We start from the raw sequence: 21,362 nt of genomic DNA on the forward strand, positions 1-21,362 counted from the left end.
TGTGTGTGTGTGTGTGCTGAGAGTACATAGAGCTACCTGTGTGTGTGTGTGTGTGCTGAGAGTACATAGAGCTACCTGTGTGTGTGTGTGTGTGTGTGTGTGTGTGTGTGTGTGCTGAGAGTACATAGAGCTACCTGTGTGTGTGTGTGTGTGTGTGTGCGTGTGCTGAGAGTACATAGAGCTACCTGTGTGTGTGTGTGTGTGTGTGTGTGTGTGTGTGTGTGTGCTGAGAGTACATAGAGCTACACTATATTGCCAAAAGTATTCGCTCCCCTGCCTTGACTCGCATATGAACTTAAGTGACATCCCATTCCTAATCCATAGGGTTCAATATGACGTCGGTCCACCCTTTGCAGCTATAACAGCTTCAACTCTTCTGGGAAGGCTGTCCACAAGGTTTAGGAGTGTGTTTATGGGAATTTTTGACCATTCTTCCAGAAGCGCATTTGTGAGGTCACACACTGATGTTGGACGAGAAGGCCTGGCTCTCAGTCTCCGCTCTAATTCATCCCAAAGGTGTTCTATCAGGTTGAGGTCAGGACTCCAAGGACTTTTGGTGCACAGTCATGTTGGAAGAGGAAGGGGCCAGCTCCAAACTGTTCCCACAAAGTTGGGAGCATGGAATTGTCCAAAATGTCTTGGTATGCTGAAGCATTCAGAGTTCCTTTCACTGGAACTAAGGGGCCAAGCCCAGCTCCTGAAAAACAACCCCACACCATAATCCCCCCTCCACCAAACTTTACACTTGGCACAATGCAGTCAGACAAGTACCGTTCTCCTGGCAACCGCCAAACCCAGACTCGTCCATCAGATTGCCAGATGGAGAAGCGCGATTCGTCACTCCAGAGAACGCGTCTCCACTGCTCTAGAGTCCAGTGGCGGCGTGCTTTACACCACTGCATCCGACGCTTTGCATTGCACTTGGTGATGTATGGCTTGGATGCAGCTGCTCGGCCATGGAAACCCATTCCATGAAGCTCTCTGCGCACTGTTCTTGAGCTCATCTGAAGGCCACATGAAGTTTGGAGGTCTGTAGCGATTGACTCTGCAGAAAGTTGGCGACCTCTTCGCACTATGCGCCTCAGCATCCGCTGACCCCGCTCTGTCAGTTTACGTGGCCTGCCACTTCGTGGCTGAGTTGCTGTCGTTCCCAAACACTTCCACGTTCTTATAATACAGCTGACAGTTGACTGTGGAATATTTAGGAGCGAGGAAATTTCACGACTGGATTTGTTGCACAGGTGGCATCCTATCACAGTTCCACGCTGGAATTCGCTGAGGTCCTGAGAGCGACCCATTCTTTCACAAATGTTTGTAAAAACAGTCTGCATGCCTAGGTGCTTGATTTTATACACCTGTGGCCATGGAAGTGATTGGAACACCTGATTCTGATTATTTGGATGGGTGAACGAATACTTTTGGCAATATAGTGTACCTGTGTGTGTGTGTGTGTGTGTGTGTGTGTGTGTGTGCTGAGAGTACATAGAGCTACCTGTGTGTGTGTGTGTGTGTGCTGAGAGTACATAGAGCTACCTGTGTGTGTGTGTGTGTGTGTGCTGAGAGTACATAGAGCTACCTGTGTGTGTGTGTGTGTGTGTGTGTGCTGAGAGTACATAGAGCTACCTGTGTGTGTGTGCTGAGAGTACATAGAGCTACCTGTGTGTGTGTGTGTGTGCTGAGAGTACATAGAGCTACCTGTGTGTGTGTGTGTGTGTGTGTGTGTGTGCTGAGAGTACATAGAGCTACCTGTGTGTGTGTGTGTGTGTGTGTGTGTGTGTGTGTGCTGAGAGTACATAGAGCTACCTGTGTGTGTGTGCGTGTGCTGAGAGTACATAGAGCTACCTGTGTGTGTGTGTGTGCGTGTGCTGAGAGTACATAGAGCTACCTGTGTGTGTGTGCTGAGAGTACATAGAGCTACCTGTGTGTGTGTGCTGAGAGTACATAGAGCTACCTGTGTGTGTGTGTGTGTGTGTGTGTGTGCTGAGAGTACATAGAGCTACCTGTGTGTGTGTGTGTGTGTGTGTGTGCTGAGAGTACATAGAGCTACCTGTGTGTGTGTGCTGAGAGTACATAGAGCTACCTGTGTGTGTGTGCTGAGAGTACATAGAGCTACCTGTGTGTGTGTGTGCTGAGAGTACATAGAGCTACCTGTGTGTGTGTGCGTGTGCTGAGAGTACATAGAGCTACCTGTGTGTGTGTGTGTGTGTGTGTGTGCTGAGAGTACATAGAGCTACCTGTGTGTGTGTGTGTGTGTGTGCTGAGAGTACATAGAGCTACCTGTGTGTGTGTGTGTGTGTGCTGAGAGTACATAGAGCTACCTGTGTGTGTGTGTGTGTGTGTGTGTGCTGAGAGTACATAGAGCTACCTGTGTGTGTGTGCTGAGAGTACATAGAGCTACCTGTGTGTGTGTGTGTGTGTGTGTGTGCTGAGAGTACATAGAGCACATAGAGCTACCTGTGTGTGTGTTTGTGTGTGTGTGCTGAGAGTGCATAGAGCTACCTGTGTGTGTGTGTGTGTGTGTGTGCTGAGAGTACATAGAGCTACCTGTGTGTGTGTGTGCTGAGAGTACATAGAGCACATAGAGCTACCTGTGTGTGTGTGTGTGTGTGTGTGTGTGCTGAGAGTACATAGAGCACATAGAGCTACCTGTGTGTGTGTGTGTGTGTGTGTGCTGAGAGTACATAGAGCACATAGAGCTACCTGTGTGTGTGTGCTGAGAGTACATAGAGTACATAGAGCTACCTGTGTGTGTGTGTGTGTGTGCTGAGAGTACATAGAGCTACCTGTGTGTGTGTGTGTGTGTGCTGAGAGTACATAGAGCTACCTGTGTGTGTGTGTGTGTGTGCGCGTGCTGAGAGTACATAGAGCACATAGAGCTACCTGTGTGTGTGTGTGTGTGTGTGTGTGTGCTGAGAGTACATAGAGCACATAGAGCTACCTGTGTGTGTGTGCTGAGAGTACATAGAGCTACCTGTGTGTGTGTGTGTGTGTGTGCTGAGAGTACATAGAGCTACCTGTGTGTGTGTGTGTGTGTGTGTGCTGAGAGTACATAGAGCTACCTGTGTGTGTGTGTGTGTGTGTGCGTGCTGAGAGTACATAGAGCTACCTGTGTGTGTGTGTGTGTGTGTGTGTGTGTGTGTGTGTGCTGAGAGTACATAGAGCACATAGAGCTACCTGTGTGTGTGTGTGTGTGTGTGTGTGTGCTGAGAGTACATAGAGCACATAGAGCTACCTGTGTGTGTGTGCTGAGAGTACATAGAGCTACCTGTGTGTGTGTGTGTGTGTGCTGAGAGTACATAGAGCTACCTGTGTGTGTGTGTGTGTGTGTGTGCTGAGAGTACATAGAGCTACCTGTGTGTGTGTGTGTGTGTGTGCGTGCTGAGAGTACATAGAGCTACCTGTGTGTGTGTGTGTGTGTGCTGAGAGTACATAGAGCTACCTGTGTGTGTGTGCTGAGAGTACATAGAGCTACCTGTGTGTGTGTGTGTGTGTGTGCTGAGAGTACATAGAGCTACCTGTGTGTGTGTGTGTGTGTGTGTGTGCTGAGAGTACATAGAGCACATAGAGCTACCTGTGTGTGTGTGTGTGTGTGCTGAGAGTACATAGAGCACATAGAGCTACCTGTGTGTGTGTGCTGAGAGTACATAGAGCTACCTGTGTGTGTGTGTGTGTGTGCTGAGAGTACATAGAGCTACCTGTGTGTGTGTGTGTGTGTGTGTGTGCTGAGAGTACATAGAGCTACCTGTGTGTGTGTGTGTGTGTGTGTGTGTGCTGAGAGTACATAGAGCACATAGAGCTACCTGTGTGTGTGTGTGTGTGTGTGTGTGTGCTGAGAGTACATAGAGCACATAGAGCTACCTGTGTGTGTGTGCTGAGAGTACATAGAGCTACCTGTGTGTGTGTGTGTGTGTGTATGTATATGTCTGTAGCACTGACACTAATAATTAATGAGAGGTGTGTGTGTGTGTGTGTGTGTGTGTGTGTGCAGATGGGCAGGAAGCGCTGTGGTATCGATCCACCCGGCGCCAGGCTGGGCGGCCTGTGGTTTCCGCGGCGACCGCACCAGGACGCTCAGGGTGTGAAGCGGGGCGGGTCACTCGTACACACACACACACACACACACGCCTTCTCTCACTCTCTCCTGTACTCTATCGTACTTTCTTTCTATCTCACTTTTTTCCTTTTATTTGTTCTTTCTCTTTCATTATCACTCGTTCATACACACTTTTTCTCTCAACTTCTTTTCTTTATTTAATTTTCCTTTCTTTCTTTCTTTCTTTCTTTCTTTCTTTCTTTCTTTCTTTCCTTCTGTCTCTCATTCTTTCTTTCTTCCTTCATTTCTTTCTTTCTTTTCCTTTTCCTCTTTCTCTCTCACTTTATCTCTGTAGGTGTGTGTAAGCAGGACACGTCAGAGTAAACTGTGTGTGTGTGTGTGTGTGTGAGATGGCGGTCAGTATCACGGCTCTGTGTAACGTGAGCTCGTCTCTGTTTTTGCTCATGGAGATGGAGATTTTTGTGGTTTGGAGATTCGGAGCGTCTCAAGCTGCCTGATGACACACCACTGTGTGTGTATGTGTGTGTGTGTGTGTGTGTGTGTGTGTGTAGGGGCTCATGGGGCAGCAGCACCACCTTGACTCAACTCTGTGTCACTGCAGCACACAGGGAGAGCCTGAATTTTATATAAAATGTGATAATGTTGTGGTTTTATACAAATTCAGAACTTTTTTAATTTTAAAGTATATATTTCCTTTTTTTTTTTTTAGAATATTCATATAACCAACACAGCAGTGAGTAAACTCTGAGATCATTTCAAATGCATTTTTCTAATGTGTTAATAAATATAATTTTCTATGAATTATGTTCAATATAATATAATATAATATAATATAACATAATATAATATTATCTCTCAGATAATATCAGAGTTTTTTAGTGACAGGGTAACGAGGCATGTGTGATGATCAGTGCAGTTTTAAGCTTCACTGTGTGATTGATCTCTCACACACACACTCACACACACACACACACACATTCACACACGTATCTCAGGCTCCATTAGGTGAACAATGATCTCTGTCAGGCTGATGGAGTGAGGCAGCATGATGGAGACGTCAGTGATGAGCTTCAGAGCTGTTGAGCGTGGACACGGAGAGATGGAGATGATGATGATGTTTTCATTTCAGGTGCTTTATAGAGCCAAAGGGAACTCTTCTGTGCAATTTCATTATGCAAATGAAACAATTTGAATGACCACAATCCTGGCACACTGACTTACACTGACTGACTCTGTGATTCACTGACTCTCTGATTCACTGAATCTGATTCACTGACTCTCTGACTGACTTACCAAGTCTCTGACTAACTCTCTGACTTGCTGACTCATTGGCTGACTGACTGACTCTCTGATTCACTGACTCTGCCGTTGTCTGTCTGACTCTCTGATTCCTTAGTCTGATAGCTTTCGTAAGAAAATTTAAAAAAACATAACTGACATTGACACTGGTCCTGTCCTGACCCTCCGCTCGTTTCTGCCAAAGGTGACCGCATTTAATTTTTTTGGCTAAATTTAAGATCAATATAAAAGATTTCAATAAATAATTAACAAAAAATAATTTATTTATAAGATCAAAAAGGTTAAAATATCAGGATTTCAGTGACCTATAAACACCACATTCCAGACATTATTAGTAGTTATTTTATGTTATTAATATCAGGGCTGATTATCATCGTTTGCATATTTGCACTTTTATTTTAACTACTTTTATGAGATTTTTTTGTTTGTTTTTAAGTTCACTCTGTAAATAAGCTTTCTACCACAGTACAGTAATGGTCACTATTATAATATCTCAACCACTGTGGATTTTTTAATAACTTGTTCCCACTCCGCTGTATTTGTTTGTTTGTTTGTTTATTTATTTATTGCTTCTCTCCAGTCAACCCGCGCGTGCCGATTCCCCCGCCCCCCACCCCACTCCCCCCACCCCACTCCCCCCACCCCACTCCATGCTCAAACGCTGCACGCGCTGTGGAATACCGGCGCACGCACACCTAGTGCCTAATGCGCGCCCTACCTAGTGCACTACATGTCCAGCGGGGGGAGGGGGATTCAGGATCGAGCCGTAGCCCACTTTTCCCACAGTCCACAGTGCGCGTGCAGCTGCGGAAATGACACAGCACCGACAAAACCGTCACGTCACGCGCGACCACGGGACACAGAGACACGGAGAGGCAGAAATCACGCGTGGAGCGAACGCACGGACACGCAGATGGCCGCGTGAGGAACCGCACGGTGCCGTGGAGCCGCGAGATCGGGGTGAGTTTATCCCGTTAGTTATTTTTTTTAATGAAGTAACGGGAAGGGGAAAAAAGTCGTCCGTTGTTTGTTTGTGTTGTTTCCCCTCCCCTTCCTTTCTGTGTCTCGTGAGGTTGGATTAGATTGTTCCCCCTCTTCAGTCTAATCACGACACGAAGCTTTAAACTCGACACACGCCTTCCTGGAAGGGTTACACTCACAGATCAGCGCGTGACACACTTTCATCCGTGCAACGTCCTTAAGTAACAAAAAAAAAATCACAAAACGTGTGTATAATTTTACAATCTGGCAACGCGGTAATGCACACGTCACGCGCGGGACACAAGAAAAAAAACACACGCGCGTGTCGACTTCCGGTCCGTAAAAAAATTAAAAGAAATAAATATCAAAACGTTCCTAACACGTGTAACGCTTCACACACTCCGGGTTTCGGGAGTAACGGAGGAATTTCCGGTTTGTTGTGGAGCTCGTGGGACTTTCGTGTAAGTCTACGAACGAGGGCGGAGAACGGGTGGTGTTTATAGAGTTCAGATACACCATCCGTATTCCGACACGCACCGCCCCATGCGCTCTGATTGGCTGCTGGTCCAATGACTGGTGCACTTCAGTAAGAAGACTGTTCAGTGTTTAAGGACCTGTGACCACACCATAGAACCCTCAAGCCGCTTTTCTTTACTTTTATTCATAATTATTAGAAAGAAAAGTAACATGTTGGGTGATAAATTAGAGGGATATGCAAATAGGCTCATGAATAATTCATGGTGTATTTGAACAGGCTTAAAAAATGCTTTTTAGATAATTTATTGTGATAAATGCAGAGACTTAAAGAAAAACATTGCTGCTAAATTCTGCACTCTGATTGGACAGATATTGATTAGTTTTCTATAAAAAATCTCTGACAGAGCTACACATCACTTGTTTTAAGTTAGCGTTGCTATAGCAATGGCACATTGACAGTAATAGCGTGCATATATATATTTTATATATATATAAATTAGGGCTTTCAATCGATTAAAATTTTTTAATCGCATGATTGTCATGAGTTAACTCGCGATTAATTGCAACTTAATCGCACCTTTTTATCCATTCTAAATGTACCTTAAATTAATACTTAATACTTAAATTAATACTAACCCTAGTTTTTAATACTCTAATCAACATGGGCATGGACAAATATTGAAATGTATGTTGTTTATTATTAGTGAAACCATATTCAACATAGAGCATGAAGACTAGACATGTTTCAAAGGTCATAGATATTTTTCTTGTTCATGTCTATTAAACATATGAAAAAAGAACATAGAAAACAATTACTTCTTTCTTTGCACTGAGATATTTACTTACACAAGCCTGTTAACATTTTCAGACCACTTCTTCTAAACATGCAAAGTGTACATTCATTACTGAAACCACCTTAAATATAGAGCATAAAGAACATAGAAATGTTTATCAAATAACTTGTTCATGACTATTAAACACATGAAGAAAAGAATATAACACAGGTTCACATTACATCTCCGCTGAAAACAATCTAGTGTTGTCTGCCTCTGGCGAGGGGCAGGAGAGCTCTCTGCATCAGCTGTATGCTTAGCCATCAAGTGATGTTTTAAACTCGAGGTGCTGCGGGGATAACTTAATTCACATCCACAATAAATGCAGACTTTTGTCTTGTCGACAGAACCATCAGACATCGTTTTATATATAAAGAAGACGTTTTTCTTTCTCAATTTCGGCTTGCTGCTGCATCTCCCATTTCCCAAACTATGGGCAAGGCCAAGGGTCAAACAGAAAATGCGCACTGCGTTAATCGCGCGTTAATAAAATTAGTGCCGTTAAAATGAATTTGCGTTAACGCATTAATTTTGACAGCCCTAATATAAATATATAAATATGAGGCGGCGTGTGTGTTACTAGACTTATTTTATTGAGATCAACCCTTCGTTATATGTATAGCATGTGCTGTGATCTGTGGTAAATATTAATGATGCAATTCTAATATTTAAATGATCTGATTTGTTTGATTTTCTGATTTTCCAGGAAATGAGCTCGTCTGAGCATGGCGTTAAATTGGATGGACTTGATAAAGGTAATAGTTTTTTTTTTCCATTCATTAAAGCTTGTATCTTTTACTATTTTTTTCCCATGGTAATGTTGACCAGTCTGTCAGCAATCTGAGCAAGGTTCTAATAACACTGAGAGACACGTGGAAGCATGTATGTTGTATGTATGTAAGTATGTGTTGACGTGCACGTTTAACTCTGTCAGATGTTAAGGTAGAGAAGGACCCAGACGAGATTTCAGACGTGGAGACGAAACAGAATTTGGAGGAGAAGTCTGTGGACTGCTTCGCTCAGAGGATCGCTAAGAGATGCGCATCACACGGCTTGGACAGCGTTTCCTCCGAGCAGAGCCAGTCGACCGGCAGGAAGAAGGCCAAGGTAACTTTACAGGTAAAGGGGAAGAGATGCCATTCTCAATGGTCAGAAATCATAACACACACAAATGACCTTCACCCTGTCTGTGTTTCCTTTCTCAGGTTGGTGAACTTTTCCAAGACAGTGGCTCAGAGGAAACGTCCAGATCTCCACAGGACAGAAGCATATCATCATACAGGAAGCCTTTATATGGCATTTCCCATCGTATCTCAGAAAGAAAGGCAGCATCCAGCATGGACCAGCACGAAGCTGGGGTCCGGGTTAGCCGGAACGGGATCCTTTTCCCAAAGCTGGACAGCCCGTGTCACCTGCGATCTGACGCTGCGTCGTCTTCCAGGTCCTCTACGTCTCCGGGATCTTCCGATTCTCATCTGTATTCGCTTTTCGAAAAGATGTTCTTCATTCTCAACAGTTTGAACTCCAGCATGACGCAGCTGCACAGCAAGGTGGACCTTCTCTCCCTAGAAGTGACGCGCATCAAGAAGCAGATCAAGCCTTCGGAGATGGCGATGGAATTCCAGCCTCCACCGGAATACCAGCTGACCAGAGAGGAACTGGGTCAGTTGATGGAGCAGACCTCGACAGCTGGTGAACTGGGCTGCAGGCTGCTAGTCCAGCTCTTCCCGGAGCTTTTTACAGCTAAAGAATGTGCTCACGGTTGCCGAGCTTGCGGTGTCGCCAGTAAACCCGCTCTGGATTCTTTGCACCTTCAACTGGTGCGCAACTACGTGGAGTCCTGCTACCCGCTGGTTAAGAACGGGAAGGTTTGGCAGAACGAGTGCCTGCCACAGCTCAACGACTTTTTTAACCGTTTCTGGGCTCAGAAGGATATGGAGAGCGGGCAGGTTTGCGGGAAGCAGACCGGGTTTGACCTGGACCAAAACCACAGCTGCCTTTTCATCAACGAGGATGGACAAGACGAGAGAATGTCCCTGGATTCTGGAGAGAACCCCACCATCAACGGTAGCCACTTCAGCCACGCCAAATCAGATTTGGTGTTTGATTCCCAAGAAAGCGGAGAGAATCCCGATGACATCACGTCAGCTGAGGAGTTCGTCATATTCCTTTTGAACAGACTCTTTCCTGAAGTATTCGAGGAAGGAAGGCTTCCCGAGGGTCACCGGACCGTCGGGGAGCTGATGGTCAATTCGGACAGGCTGGAGATCATCCGCAAATACATGGAGGCAAATTTTCCAGAAATGCCCGAAGACACGTGGCTGCAGTTGTGTGTGCAGCGAATGGAGGAAGCTCTTGAGAATGTTTCTGCCAATAGTGGTGACCAGGAAAACCTCTCAGAGGAGATGTACAATCACTCAATCTCTCTTCCTGATGACATCTCAGTTGTGAAGATCAGCGATTTTTCCGACTACGATAAGTGTAATCGGAGATCAAAAAGGTTGTTACTTGAACCTGTCGACTTCAACAAAATGGACGTGCCTCATCCAGACTTCGAGGTTCCACAAGAGTACCTGCTCACGAAGGAGCAGCTGAGGAGCATCTACAACAGCAGCTTGTCCATCGGCAACTTTGCCTCCCGCCTCTTGGTCCTCATGTTCCCCGAACTGTTCACACAAGAAAACACCCGCAAGCACTACAACTGCAGTGGCTCACTGGGAAAAAAGCAGCTGGATCCCGTCCGAATCAATCTCATCCGCCATTACGTCCAACTGCTCTACCCACGAGCTAAAAATGACAGAGTCTGGACCCTCGAGTTTGTAGGGAAGCTGGACGAAAGATGCAGGCGCAGGGACACGGAGCAACGTCGCTCCTACCAGCAGCAGCGGAAAATCTACACCTCGGATCAAGATCTCGACCTCGGGGACTTCATAAGCGCTAGCCAAATTGCCTCGGATCGTCCAAAAGAGGACTTCGAAGTGCCCTCGCTGCCACCTGAAAAAAGTAGCAAAGACTTTTGTAAGATTCCTCTGGAGGATCTCAAGGTTTGTGCTCCAGACTTCCCAGTGCCTTCGTTGTACTTGCTCACGGACTCTGAGGTCAGGGAGATCGTTCAGCAGAGCCTCTCGGTCGGGAATTTCGCTGCCCGTCTGCTTGTCCGTCTCTTTCCGGAACTCTTTACGCACGAGAATCTGAGGCTTCAATACAACCATTCGGGTGCCTGCAACAAGAAACAACTGGACCCTGTGCGACTCCGACTCATCCGCCATTACGTGGAGGCTGTGTATCCAGCAGAGAAGATGGAGGAAGTCTGGCACTATGAGTGCGTTCCCAGCATTGACGAGCGCTGCAGACGCCCCAATCGCAAGAAATGCGACATCCTGAAAAAGGCCAAGAGATCGAACAGCGCGGTGTCATGTTCCTAACGTTTTCCGACAAAATAGGAACTTTTGCACAAGACCAGGAGGCGCAGGCTGGACATGAGCAGGTGCTGGAGCGTCGGACCTCGTTTACCAGATGTAGCTACAACATCGACAATGAAGCTAATTAACGACAACACTATCGACAGATTAGTAATAATATTAATATGGCGAGCTATTGGACTTCTAACTTTTAACAGATAAGCTATCATAGCCGTAGGCTAGCGAATACAGAAGTGGAAAGAATTGAATCTTTAGTTACGAGTCACTTTAGTAATGGCAGAGAGAGATATAAATATATGAATATTATATATTTTGTTTTTAATTCATTCTAATGTTGCAGCCCTGGTGTTTTTTCTAACTTTATGTCCTAGCTGCAGTGTATACTAAAATCTAGAAGCAGATTGATAACTATTTTTAAATAAAAGTTCGTGTTTCATCAGAAACGGTTCTGGTTTGTTCACATATACATGGGGAAACACAAGGGCTGGTCAGTCATTTATTCAATCATTCGGACCTGAGACGCGTCTGTGAGTAGGGAGACTATAAACGTGACTGATGTAACTTTTATTGTAGCTGATTTCATGCTAGCTAGTAGACTGATTAATGCTAATTAGCGTTCCTGAGGACACACCCTCGCTATATGACCAGATCCCTCCCACATATCAGTACTTTAACCGAGTCCATCTTACCCATGATACTTTGTGGTAGCACAGGCAGTCAGTGACCTGCTATTCAAGATACTGTTCAAACAACAAACTCTCAAAAACCCACATGCCCCGCCCTCCTCCCCGGGTGATGCAGAGCTGCACTGTGCTGCACGAGTTTGCATATTGGAAGCTGATTGGCTCATGTATTTTATGATGTAATAACACTTTATAACATTTCAGTAGGAACAATAGAAAACATTTGAGCCACAGATTCACTCGGTTTTTTACGACGTCTGCGCAGACTTCTTCATGACTGAAACACTGAGCTGTAAATTTAAAAAAATGGATTTTAAAATGGAGACTCAACGTGGTAAACAGGAAGTCATGAGGTAAACAGGAAGTCATGAGGAATCTCACTGGTGAATTTATCCAGTGACCTTAAAATAAAAATCTTCATTATTATGAAATATAACTGAAAATCCATTATTTCTGTCAAGTTTTTTCCTTAAATGTAAAATGTTTCAAATTAACTCCATGTTTTTTAAGCCAAAAATAAATCATTAGAATTTCCATACATTCTTTTTAAAATGATTTTATATAATTTGTTAAATTAAATTTATTTTATTCTTTTATTACTGATTTCTAAACTAAGTGCCTCTACATTTCTTTCAGCAAAATCTTAAATATAAGTATATTTATTTATATACATTTTATATACTAGTATTAATATTATTTATACTTAAAAATAATAGAAAAAATTATTAATTTTAAATGTATTTATACTTATAAAAAAACAATGTAAAATATTGTATATTTGGTGGAAAAACAACGATACTTGTGTATATACATATTTATTTATATTATTTATATATATTTTTAAGTATTTAAGTATAGCTGTGTTTTTCCACCAAATATAAAATTTTATATAATATATTTATTTTTTTGATATTTTAATTTGATAATGCTAATTATTATAAATATTTAGTCAGTATGGTATCTTGTTTCTCTATAAACTATACATAACATTATTTATGCCTTTTTCTCTGCGCCTGTAGTTTTCTTTCACTTCGATCTCTCTCCGCCGTAAAGGCTTTCCTAACACACACAAGCTTCTTGATCGGACGACCCGTTTTCATTTCACGCGACAAATACCCCAGGCTCTTTATCATGAAGTGAAACTTTAATATATAACATCTGCAAAATCCTTTAAAGCACCCACAATCTTTATCTTTGATAATCTTCAAAATCTGAGCCATAAATAATCCTGTACAGTTCCTCCGGTAGATCTGCTTCAGGAGTGAAATCTCTACAACTCTGACTATCGAATCCTGTCGCTTCCTCTGCGTTCATATAAAAGTTCGTTCTCAAGCGCGTTCCTCAAGCCGATGGCGTGGATTCTCCGAAGGTGTCTTGTTTGGGGAGCTGGAGATGTTTCCAGATCCTCAGCAGCACTTTGAGTTTCTCTCCGTCGTTTGTTTCTCCCACAATCTTCTTCAGGACGACTCTCTTCAGCGTCACAGAGTCCTTCTCTTTGTCTTCCTCCACGATCAGGTCCAGCGTGTCTCCCACTTTCACCTGCAGGTGGAGACAAACGTTAAAGAACCGTCTCACCGGCTGCACAGTGCACCATCAGATAATCACTGCAGTTTAATCCATCGATTCTGATCAAGTTTGCTCCTCCCCCTAGGTGGAGGGGTGCCAATACTTTATGCAAAACATTCTAAAATGTAAATTAGGACACGACACCATTAATAGTCACTAGTTGTTCAATGATCTTCTGAAAAGTTTTGTTATATTTGTTGTTTTTCATTGATTTTTTAAAGACATATTTGCATATTCATTTATGCAAATAAGTCTCCGGCCATATCGAATGGTATAAATTTGCATATTTAATAGAATGCTAAAATCTGCTCTTTGATGAGCAAAGAACAAAAATGTATAGGTCAGTGTTGAGAGAAAGAGGGACAGAAAGTAAGTGTGTGCTGAGGTGTAGAGAAATGATCCGGTCATCTTACACTCTTGCTTTTCTTGACCAGCTTCTGACCATTCAGTCTCAGCTTGTGTTCGTAGAAAGCGTCCTCGATTTTACTGCAAAGACAAAAGCAAACAAAAAGAGGGCGGAGTCATGCAGCTGTCCTGAAGAGGAATGTGGTTTAATCAGCGGTCTGAGAGCAGAGCGGATCAGACGGGACTCTAACAAGAACATTTAGGAAAAGTGTGTGTGTGTATTTGTGTATCTTTTGGATTAGTTTTTACTTGTATATGTACCAAAGTGTGTTTGTGTGTATTTGTTTGTGTATCAGTGTGTGTGTGTTTGTGTGTGTGTGTATCAGTGTGTGTGTTTGTGTTGCTCTGCTCACTGCCTGGTGATGTCGAGTCCAGTCTTCATGACAAGGTTGAAGCATAAGGACTGTGTATGTGTATCAGTGTGTGTGTATCAGTGTGTGTGTTTTGCGTTGCTCACTGCCTGGCGATGTCGAGTCCAGTCTTCATGACGAGGTCGAAGCGTAAGGACTGCAGGACTTTCTGCTGATCTTTATAGTCTCTGGGTAAACTGGGATCCTCCTGCAGCTCGTCCTCGTAATCGCTGGCCTCCGGATCCTCGTCCTCCTCCTCCTCCTCTTCCTCCTGACCACTTACCACTCTGCCCTTTTTCCTCTTGTAGCCTTTACAGCGTGTCTGCTGGTAGGGCGAGCTGCGGGCGGTGTCTCGGAGCTTCAGGAGCGCAGTCGAGCGCTGGACCAGAGGAGCGCTGGAACCCCACAGCTGACGGGCGTGGAGCGCTCGCGGGCAGCGCAGGGGACCGCCCACCACGGGCCACACGCACGGGAACTGACCACAGCCGAGTTTCCCGAGCTGCCGCAGGGTCAGAGCCTGGACTGATAATAAACTCTGCATCTCTCTCCGTCACTCTCACTGCAAACACACACACACACACACACACACACACACACACACACACAAAACACCATAAACAGCGTTTCTACACAAATGATCTTTAAGAGATTGATTAATATTAATAGTGTAATTAAAAGTCCGATTAGATCTCGTGACACGAGACTGTTTATAACAACACTATGATAATAACAGACTTTACAACCACCAAATAAAAGTGTAGCCTTCCAAACATCCTGTTTCACACACACACACTTCGTACACAGTCACGGATTAATTTAATGCGCATTTTTTAAAAAAGCACAGAAGTGATTATAAAGGCCTCACGTGCATGGACTCGGACCCACAGCCTGCAGTCTCCTTGTAAACAACAGCAAGAACAGGAAGTTGTTTGTTAGCCGGAAGCCTGCGCTCCACAGCAGAGTAAGAGTGCTAGTGTGATAATGTCGCCCCCTGTGGCTGGAAGATGTAACTACAGCTACTCAACTCGTACAGTGCCAAAAATATCACACACACACACACATACACACACACACACACACACACACATACACACACAGCGGAGGAATTCTACTCCACATTTTATCAGCAAATACAACACATATAATACATGTCACAGTTTAGATATTTACATTAGCTAGTTTATTCATCATGTACAAAAACAAAATGGCGGAAAAAACTTTATTATAAAAATAGATATTAATTTATTTACTTTCCCAAAGCAAGCCCCCCCCCCCCCCTCTCTCTCTCTCTCTCTCTCTTTATACCCTCTCACGTATCCACCCAGTGTGCTGATTGGCTGTTGGTCTCCCTGGGTGCGGAGCCTGGATCTTTAAAAGTACTGAGCTCTTCAGATGGTCAATAGAGCAAACCGAGCTGCACGACGCACACTTGAGGAACCTGAGATGGTCAGCAGCAGCATGGCCCAGTCTGGACGCTCGTTGATGTGTTTCCTGACAGCACTGAAGATGATGATGATGATGATGATGATGATGATGATGATGATGAAGGCCGAGGCGACGTTCGGGCCGTACGGATTTACCCAGGATAGACCTGGAGTGAGACACAGACCACTGACCTACAGCAGACCTGCTCATGGAAACAACATCAACTTCGGAGGTATGGACCATGACCACATCTCTGAGAAACCTTCCTCATCATGAAGTTTTTTATCAGTGCAGGTTCAAAAATCTTTGACAAATTTATTAAAGGATTTTTTTTTCAAATCTAACTGACCTGAGGCAGGACAGGGGTGTGTTAATTTTTGCACTGGCGATGTTATTATTAACTTTTAGTTACAATTTATTATTATTATTCTGATTATTTTTATTATTATTATTATTTTAAAGAGTATATCTGAAGCTTATGGAATGTTGTTTATATCCATGTGTTAAAGTAAGCAGGAATATAGAATTTTCCACAATTCTGTTGTAAATAATTGTTGATGTTTTTGAGCGCAGCAGTGACGTGTTCATGTAGCTATAACTGTCATCATTTCCTCCTCAGCATCAGTCAGTGCTCATGTGCAGAACGGTGATCATTAACGCTATTACAGTTATTATTAACATTATTATGGTTATTATTATGTTATTATGGTTATTCTAGATGCGATAAACATAAGGAGAGTTAGTTCTCATATCTGAGTAACAACGCTAAAGAAAGTAAAATAAAATGTCAGAATGTTGGAAAGTTACGAGCTCTTATTTCTTTTTTTTTCAGGCTTTAGCATTTTAATGCTCACAGAATTTCGAGCTTTTATTCATCAGCTGTAGCTTCAGTCTCTTCATGATCATATCATCATGCTTACCTTAATCCTCCACCCTCTCCCCCCTCCTCTTCCCCCCTCTCCCTCTCCCCCCTCCCTCGCTCTCCATCTCTCTCTTTCTCTCTCTCCCTCTCTCTATCTCTCCCTCTCCCCCCCTTCTTCCTCTCTTTCTCTCTCTCCCAACACCTCTCTCTCTCTCTCTCTCTCTCTCTCTCTAACCACACTAAGCTTATGCCATTAACCCCAGGTTTTACGGGAATTTCCATCATCAGCCTCCTTGGATGTGGCCCATGTTTCCTCACCACCGTCCCGTGTTCCCTGTCCACCGTCCAGCTGTGCCGGTGATGCCTCCAAAGCTAGTGCTGACCAAGCCATGTGTCACAGTGCCACCTGCTGTACCACCCACAGTACCACCTGCAGTATCACCCTCTGTGCCACCCTCTGTGCCACCCTCTGTATCACCCTCTGTACCACCCACAGTGCCACCCGCAGTGTCCATTCCACCCGTAAGCACTCCTCCGGTCCCTCCTCCCACTTTACCCACCACCACACCCACCACGATGCCCTCCACACTGCCACCCAGCACCCTGAGTGCCCCTGCTGCTCCTCCCACTCCTCCAGGTAGACTCAGGGCGAGGTAGTCCTTCCGTTTTTTTTCCCTTTTTTTCCTCCACAGAACATGCTGAGCTTCATGAGATCCGTATCCATCTTTCACACCTCTATCCCCACTCGTGTCTCACTCTTTATCCCTCTCTAGGTGGTGCCACGGATTTACAAAGGTTCTCACCATATACTTAATGTTATCAGCTTATACACTGTTCTCTGTAGTCCTCACCTGAACCTTCTCCACTCGTCTGAGGAGCTTCATCCAAATGTTGATGGAGGCTTGGTGAAGCTCCTCAGATGAATGGAGAAGGTTCAGGATCCTGGGTATACAGTAGTGAGCAGTGTTAACTTCTCTTATTGGTTCTTTATCTTCATTAGAAATCAGAATGCTCCTTGGATTGGAAAAACGTCTGAGAACGCTTTTCAGTACGCATTCGGTAACCTAAATATCTGGTGTCAAAAGCTCTGGAATTGTAGATTAAGATGCTTCACCAGTTACCTGGGGTGTAAAAAGCAGGCATTTAGGTTGCCATGCATCTACTAAAGAAGATTCTCTACTCATTCAAGAAAGCTTCATCCACAAACTTATCCTTCATTGGAGAAACTTCTTCAGTTCATTGCAGAACCTTGATTGAAATAGTATAGTATAGTGTTCATCATGCCTCTCCATTCATCTAAGGAGCTTCACTGGTTCTTCATCTTCAAATCAGAAGTGATGAAGGTTCTTTGATGAGTTGGAAATGGGAGCCTCAGCAGATCACCAGCAGAGCAGTTGGAGCTCCTGCAGAAATCTCTTCAAGTTCTTACAAGGTTTAGAAATTTAGGTCACTGGATAGTTCATTAGACAAGATGGAGCTCCTTAAATGAATGAAGAAACATCTAGCTGAAATGTTTGGTAGTAATGAATCAAAGCCTCTGGATGCTGCTACGTGTCTGAGGAACTTCATCAGACCATCACTTGACAGAAACAGATATTTGGTATCTGCTGTGTTATGATCTTGATCTTCAGCAGTTCTCGGGTCAGATGAACTGATCAGATGTTCCCACTAACAGCATCTTGTTGTTCTTCTTCTGATTTAATGCATCTGCTGAAGGATCAACACTGCTTCTGCTTCTGCTGCAGAAACATCTTGCTGAATTTACTCTCTCTTTGTCTCTCTTTGTGTAGGCTACGCTAGCAGCTAACAGAAACGTCCTGAAGTTTCATCTATAGATACATTTGGTGTTGTGGAACATCCCTAAAATAACTTAATCACTCACCTTCTAGCACCTTCTAGCTAAACACTGAAAATGTCAAAGACACTCGAGACTCCTTCCCTATATGTCAAAATAAATGTCTTCTCATCATCGCCTTCTGACCAATCAGAATTCAGAATTTAACAGAACAGTGGTATGATAGAAAAATCATTACCCAGATGTATTGTGTTTATTGTAAACACTGAAATTTCCCATAATCCTCAGCTCCGGCGGAGGTGTGCAAGAGCCGCCCGCTGGACCTGGTGTTCATCATCGACAGCTCTCGTAGCGTCCGTCCCGCCGAATTCGAGAAGGTCAAAGTGTTCCTCTCGGACATGGTGGACTCGCTGGACATCGGCCTTGATGCCACGCATGTTGGACTGGTCAACTACGCCAGCACGGTCAACATCGAGTTCCTCCTGATGACGTACCCCAACAAAGCAGATCTCAAACGCGCCTTTTCTCGAGTCGAGCCGCTCTCCACAGGCACCATGACCGGCTTGGCCATCAAAACAGCTATGGAGCGCACCTTCTCTGCCGAGTCCGGTGCCAGGCTGGCCAATGAAAACATCCCGAAGGTGGCCATCATCGTGACGGACGGACGGCCGCAGGATAAAGTGGAGGAGGTGTCTTCTGCAGCCAGGGCTGCTGGGATCGAGATCTACGCCGTTGGAGTGGACAGAGCCGACATGAAATCTCTGCAAGCCATGGCCAGCCAGCCGCTGGACGATCACGTGTTCTACGTGGAGACGTATGGTGTGATCGAGAAACTCACGTCCAAGTTCAGGGAAACTCTCTGTGGTAAGATCAGGAAGATAAAAATCCTTTTTTCAACTTAGCAAGGTAATACAAACAGCCGAATCAATATTTTCATTCTTTCTCCTGTTCACCTTCTTCCATTAGCAGTCGCCATAACGGACAAATGAAATTTTTGTGTTTATTAGTAACTCAAAAAAAAAAAAGATTAAGGAGCTTGTTGTCTGAAGTGAGCTTATGAAGATTAATCTTCTAGCACTCATTAAGCTCAAAGCTTCTTCATGCTACATTCATGTGAGCAAGTATCAAGTCGCTATGGTTGTGGATTTTGGACATGGCCTGAAGCTAACCTGTTAAACAGAGATGAAATAAAACAGTAAACACGGTTTGATTTACATGCTAGGCTTCACAGTGCATTAGCTTTGTTCTCTTTATTAGATTAGCAAAGCAAGCTAACATTACTAGCTATGTACACTCAACAGAGGCATCGGTGATCTCGGCTACTTCCTTCTTTCCCTCATTATTTTTCTTCATCACATTTTTCTTGCATTTTTTGCGGGAATGAATTGCAAGGAAATGAAGAAACGTTGGAACATGTGCGCCACAGGACAGATCTGAGGAATATTTAGAGTCGATCGTTTGGATTTGTTGCTTCTCCTGTTTGTCTGTTTGCGTTATTCAGCACTGTGTTCTGACTGCATGAACGATGTGTGTGTATGTTAACTCTGTTGGTCATGATTATTGGCTCTAGGTATGGATGCATGCGCCCTCGGACACCACTGTGAGCACGAATGCGTGAACAGCTACAACTCTTACTACTGCAAGTGCAGGGAGGGACATGTGCTTAACCCGGACAAGAAAACCTGCTCACAGGCCAAGGGTTCGTCTGTAAACTCTGCGTCCTGTTCATGCTGGTTATTTAACACGGTCCTAACACCTTGTCGCTGTACTAGTATTAATCTACACACAAACTCATCTGTGTTCTGAAAAAAAAAGGCTTGGCTAACCACCTAACTGATGTGACAGCATGCTAGCTAACTAACTAGCTTACTTACAAGCAGTTAGCACTTCATTGAATATAGCTGATATTGCAGAAGACTTAATAGAATGCTAACTTAACTACTTACTAGCAATATATCAGCTAAGCTATTGAGCTAAATTTGAATGCAGTGTATCAACTGTGTTGTTTTAAACTAGCTAGCTTGCATACTAGCAATGTTTTATGCCACTAATACAATGACTAGCTACATAAAACACAATTTAAATGATACTGTACCTAATGTTGTGGTTCACTTCAACTACTGTTGAAGCAGCATACCGCTGGCTAGCTTTCCAAGTTGCTAGTAATACACTGAATACCACATTCTTGTTAACTTTATGAACCTTTTTTTTTTTCCTTTTTTTTTGAGGCAATTACCTCAGATTTTTGTGTCTTCTGAATCATTTCTGGGTAAATTAGTTAAACCTCATCAACACTTGGCTAGCTAATTGACTAGCTATGTAAAACACCATTTAAATGATACAGTACCTAATAATGTAGCTCACTTTACCTGCTAGTAGGTGCTATAAGCAGCAAACTGCTGGCTAGCTTTCCATCTTGCTAGTAATACATTGAACACCACTTGTTTTGTTAATTTTATAAACCATTTTTTCCCCTTTTTTTGAGGAAATTCTTCTGAATCATTTCTGGGCAAATTAGCTAAACCGTTATCAACCATTGGCTAGCTTATTAGCTAATGTTAGGTAGTTGACTGAACTGTTAGTTATTTAATGCTATATAAATGATGAAATGAAAAAAAACTTTGATAACTTTTATTTGTGGAAAAAAGTTCTCCTGTGTGTCTCTGGGTTCTCTGGCAGAGGCTCGCAGTGACTTGGTGGAGGACGCCTGCATGTGTGAAGCACAGATCGCGTTCCAGAAGAAAGTCCATCACAGTATTAAAGAGATAAACAACCAACATATCCTTTCGCATCACAGCCTCGAGTGTGTTTATTCACAAATCTGTTTCCACATTCAAGCCCATAAAGCATAAAACATTAAGGTCAGATTGAGCATCATATACTGTGTGTCTTTGTGTTCAGAGTTCTTGTGTGTGTGCTCCTTGACTCTTCACACTGGATGATCTCTCGAGACGAGTGGATCAGTTCCAGCTGCGCTGAATCCACTCACACACACATCACATCGCTAACACACGGCAAGTTGCCGAGCCTCCTGGACGTTCCTCTTTCCTCTGCTGCTTTGCTGCATTTATCTTTAAAAACGTGTGTTTATCTAAACTGAAGTAACTCAGTAAGATTACTGTTCACTTAAACTAACCTGAAATCCGTCGTAGAAAAAACTGCGTCCTGCTCTTTAAGGACTCGTTGCTTGTTCAGACTTCTTTTATTTTA

The 21,362-nt window shown here is 43.7% G+C and overlaps 3 protein-coding genes across 7 annotated transcripts; 2 read left to right on the forward strand and 1 right to left on the reverse strand.

Moving 5' to 3' along the window:
- The first annotated feature begins 6,031 nt into the window (after positions 1 to 6,031).
- bend3 (BEN domain containing 3) lies at positions 6,032 to 11,509 on the forward strand. Of its 4 annotated transcripts, none has more exons than XM_058386277.1 (4): positions 6,032 to 6,313; positions 8,351 to 8,399; positions 8,579 to 8,751; positions 8,850 to 11,509. In XM_058386277.1, the coding sequence occupies exons 2-4, from the start codon at positions 8,354 to 8,356 to the stop codon at positions 11,067 to 11,069; spliced, it is 2,439 nt and encodes an 812-aa protein (XP_058242260.1). In that variant the 5' UTR covers positions 6,032 to 6,313; positions 8,351 to 8,353; the 3' UTR covers positions 11,070 to 11,509. The 4 variants fall into 4 exon arrangements, with proteins under 4 accessions (XP_058242260.1, XP_058242262.1, XP_058242261.1 ...); XM_058386279.1 differs by having other exon boundaries at positions 8,587 to 8,763; XM_058386278.1 differs by having other exon boundaries at positions 8,591 to 8,763.
- Positions 11,510 to 12,872: 1,363 nt separating this feature from the next.
- mtres1 (mitochondrial transcription rescue factor 1) lies at positions 12,873 to 15,061 on the reverse strand. The gene is made up of 4 exons (XM_058386017.1): positions 14,936 to 15,061; positions 14,178 to 14,629; positions 13,729 to 13,801; positions 12,873 to 13,288 (listed from the first exon to the last, which is right to left on the reverse strand). Exons 2-4 carry the CDS (start codon positions 14,609 to 14,611, stop codon positions 13,091 to 13,093), a joined length of 705 nt encoding a protein of 234 aa, XP_058242000.1. The 5' UTR covers positions 14,612 to 14,629; positions 14,936 to 15,061; the 3' UTR covers positions 12,873 to 13,090.
- Positions 15,062 to 15,426: 365 nt separating this feature from the next.
- matn3b (matrilin 3b) lies at positions 15,427 to 21,344 on the forward strand. Of its 2 annotated transcripts, XM_058386016.1 has the most exons (6): positions 15,427 to 15,727; positions 16,602 to 16,994; positions 18,441 to 19,016; positions 19,723 to 19,851; positions 20,832 to 20,928; positions 21,086 to 21,344. In XM_058386016.1, exons 1-6 carry the CDS (start codon positions 15,463 to 15,465, stop codon positions 21,129 to 21,131), a joined length of 1,506 nt encoding a protein of 501 aa, XP_058241999.1. In that variant the 5' UTR covers positions 15,427 to 15,462; the 3' UTR covers positions 21,132 to 21,344. The 2 variants fall into 2 exon arrangements, with proteins under 2 accessions (XP_058241999.1, XP_058241998.1); XM_058386015.1 differs by lacking the exon at positions 16,602 to 16,994.
- The last annotated feature ends 18 nt before the right edge of the window (positions 21,345 to 21,362 follow it).

Source organism: Hemibagrus wyckioides, linkage group LG03, assembly GCF_019097595.1.
Source record: "Hemibagrus wyckioides isolate EC202008001 linkage group LG03, SWU_Hwy_1.0, whole genome shotgun sequence".
In the NCBI taxonomy this organism is placed as follows: Eukaryota; Metazoa; Chordata; class Actinopteri; order Siluriformes; family Bagridae; genus Hemibagrus; species Hemibagrus wyckioides.